The sequence below is a fragment of the Penaeus vannamei genome, chromosome 23 (genome assembly GCF_042767895.1).
Source record: "Penaeus vannamei isolate JL-2024 chromosome 23, ASM4276789v1, whole genome shotgun sequence".
NCBI lineage: Eukaryota > Metazoa > Arthropoda > Malacostraca > Decapoda > Penaeidae > Penaeus > Penaeus vannamei.
Window position 1 is genome coordinate 9116145 of NC_091571.1, and position 2500 is coordinate 9118644.

The window sequence follows — 2500 nt, forward strand, 5'->3', positions numbered from 1 at the left end:
CAGCTCTGAAGCGTTGAGCCATATTTTGAGGGAGGGATGTTGGTAGCTCATAATCGCTGTTTATTGCTCTTATACATTTGACAACTCCTGTAACAACCTCAGGAATCCCAAAGCCTCCAACGCTCTTGACTTCTTCATCTATATCACTGGAGAAATACAGGGATTGTCACATAAAATTTCAATATCTTATATAATGAGGTTGTAAATATTCAGTGGCTGAAGGTCAGAGAGCTTAACCAAAGCTGAAAATGCTTACTGGACTAAAGTATTTGTATTACTAGGTTTCCATCTCTCTCTTTCTCTCTGTGTTTGTCTCTTATTCTCTCTCATAGACTGAATACTTTTAGACTTTGATTTTTACAAATTACTCAGTGTTATAATCAGGCTATATCTGCATGTGCTATAAATATGTGGAAAAAATTATAAACAAACATGATTCAAAGAATCACCATTTGTGCTATGGACGACTATTTCTCAAAGTTAAATATGAGACACATTGTAGTTATTAGTGGATTCTTCAGTCTTAACCCAATCACAAAAGGGGGTGCAATGCCATATTCAAACAACACTTCAGAGTCCATGTGGAGTCAGCCCCTCAAGGGAAAAATCGGAAGCACAGGAAACCTAATATCATCACACACTCTATGCTCTTGGCTGTGGCACAACTGTTTAGGTAATGAAGCAAAAGAGAGGCTTTATGTCTACTTTTGAAGGGCTGTTTCTCCCCAATGGCCACAGCCAGAGCCAAACAAGCGCACAATTTAGAGCAGGCTCAACTGGGCATGACATGAAGACGTCATTCTGGTGTGAGGAGTGATTCGTCATAAAACGAATCTTCATTATCAATTTTCTTAAATGTATGTAATACTTAGATTATTCAGTTTTTCTAATCTTTAATTTCAATCTAACAATAATTTGCTTTCTCAATTTGTGAATTCTTTTTCTCAGTTCATTATGCATATTTTACTTCCCATATAAAAGTGCAACTAATATAACTTAAAATCTCAAGTTTTAGCAATTATCCAGAGTAGGACCACAAGAAGTTAAAGGAAAACAAAGTCAAACATGAAAATTATCCTGCCTAAGTAAAGGTAAGCCTACAACCACTTATCAGTCTACAAATCATATGCTCCTATGCAATGCCACAGCCTGAGTGCTTCACTTTTGGGGAACAGTCAGCACAACTCTACCAAGTGTACTCTTGCTGGACAGAGCATGCAGACCCCTGGCAGTTTTTTTTTTAGCAGAATCAGCAAAGGCATGGTGGCCTGATCATCTTTTGAATAAGTCTCCTTTTAGATAATTTTATATTCTATTTGTTAATCTTGATTCATCATATTGTTGACATCATGACAGAAAGAACTGCATTTGGTAAATAGTCAGAATATTTTCACATAACCTGTCTCTATGAGTTTGGCATTGATGGATTCCTCTCACTCTCTACTATCCAAATATATCAAAATTATGTCATGGAAACCCACCCATTACCCACAATAGCATGGAAGGTACCAGGGAAATTGCTGGGTAAAATATAAATAGAACATAGTAAATATGTAACTGTAGTAATAATCTGCAATCAGTAAGTCAATGCATTGTGTAATGCAGAGTGCTGCACCACTGGTGAGGTGCTGCCCCCCCAACCCCCATCTTGAAAGACAAAGACTCCACCAAGTATGCACAGAAGGACGGAGCAAGACAGAATCACATAGTTCCATCACCCTCAAAGCTGCCCACCTCACAGCTCAGTACCATCTATGAATCACGTAAGTAACTCATAATTCCTAGACTATTTCTTGGCAAGTTCACCCCACATGCAGGTCATACCCTCTACCCTTCCATATTTCAAGGATCTTTTCTCATCTAGGGTGGAGGTTATAGGCTGGCATCCCCCCAGAGGAGTGAAGGGGGATACAGCACCCTGCATTCGACAATATAGTGAACTGCTTTCCAATTTGTGTTTTTATATCATTGTTATTTTACCCTGCAATTTCCTTGGTACCTCTCATGCCATCTTCTGCCATATATGAGGATGAAAGGAATCCATGCATACCAAAATCATCAGGATCAGTTATGCAAAGATATTCTAAACAATTATCCTGCATTTGTTAAAATACCATACTATCATATGCATATAATACAGGTAATTTTTCACATTACCTTAGCATATATGATTGTGACAATTTTGGTATTGATGGATTCCTCCCACCTTCTAGTACATATATATGTAGATATTATGCCATGGAACCCCCCAAGCCCCCACATTCACAGCCCCGATAGCAGGGAAGGGCACGAAAGATACGAGGGAAATTACCCCCCCATCGGAACCAAGATCGTTGCTAAAAGGGGGGTTTCCGCGGCATAATTTTGATATATTTGGATAGTAAAGAGCGCGAGGAATCCATCTATACTGAAATCGTAGTAATCGGTTATGAGAAGGTACTCTGTAAAATTACCATAAAATGCATTGTCATAAAACCAAAATCTTAAAATCAACCTTTTA

General features: G+C 38.4%; 1 protein-coding gene across 1 annotated transcript in view; it reads right to left on the reverse strand.

The window, feature by feature from the left end:
• LOC113820806 (coiled-coil domain-containing protein 22 homolog) overlaps positions 1 to 2500 on the reverse strand; it is a 9742-nt gene that overhangs the window by 6868 nt on the left and 374 nt on the right. Inside the window, exon 2 of the mRNA XM_027373167.2 lies at positions 1 to 146. This exon is cut by the window's left edge and continues 26 nt beyond it. Within this exon, the coding sequence (XP_027228968.2) occupies positions 1 to 146 (146 nt within the window). The remainder of the gene's footprint in view (positions 147 to 2500) is intronic.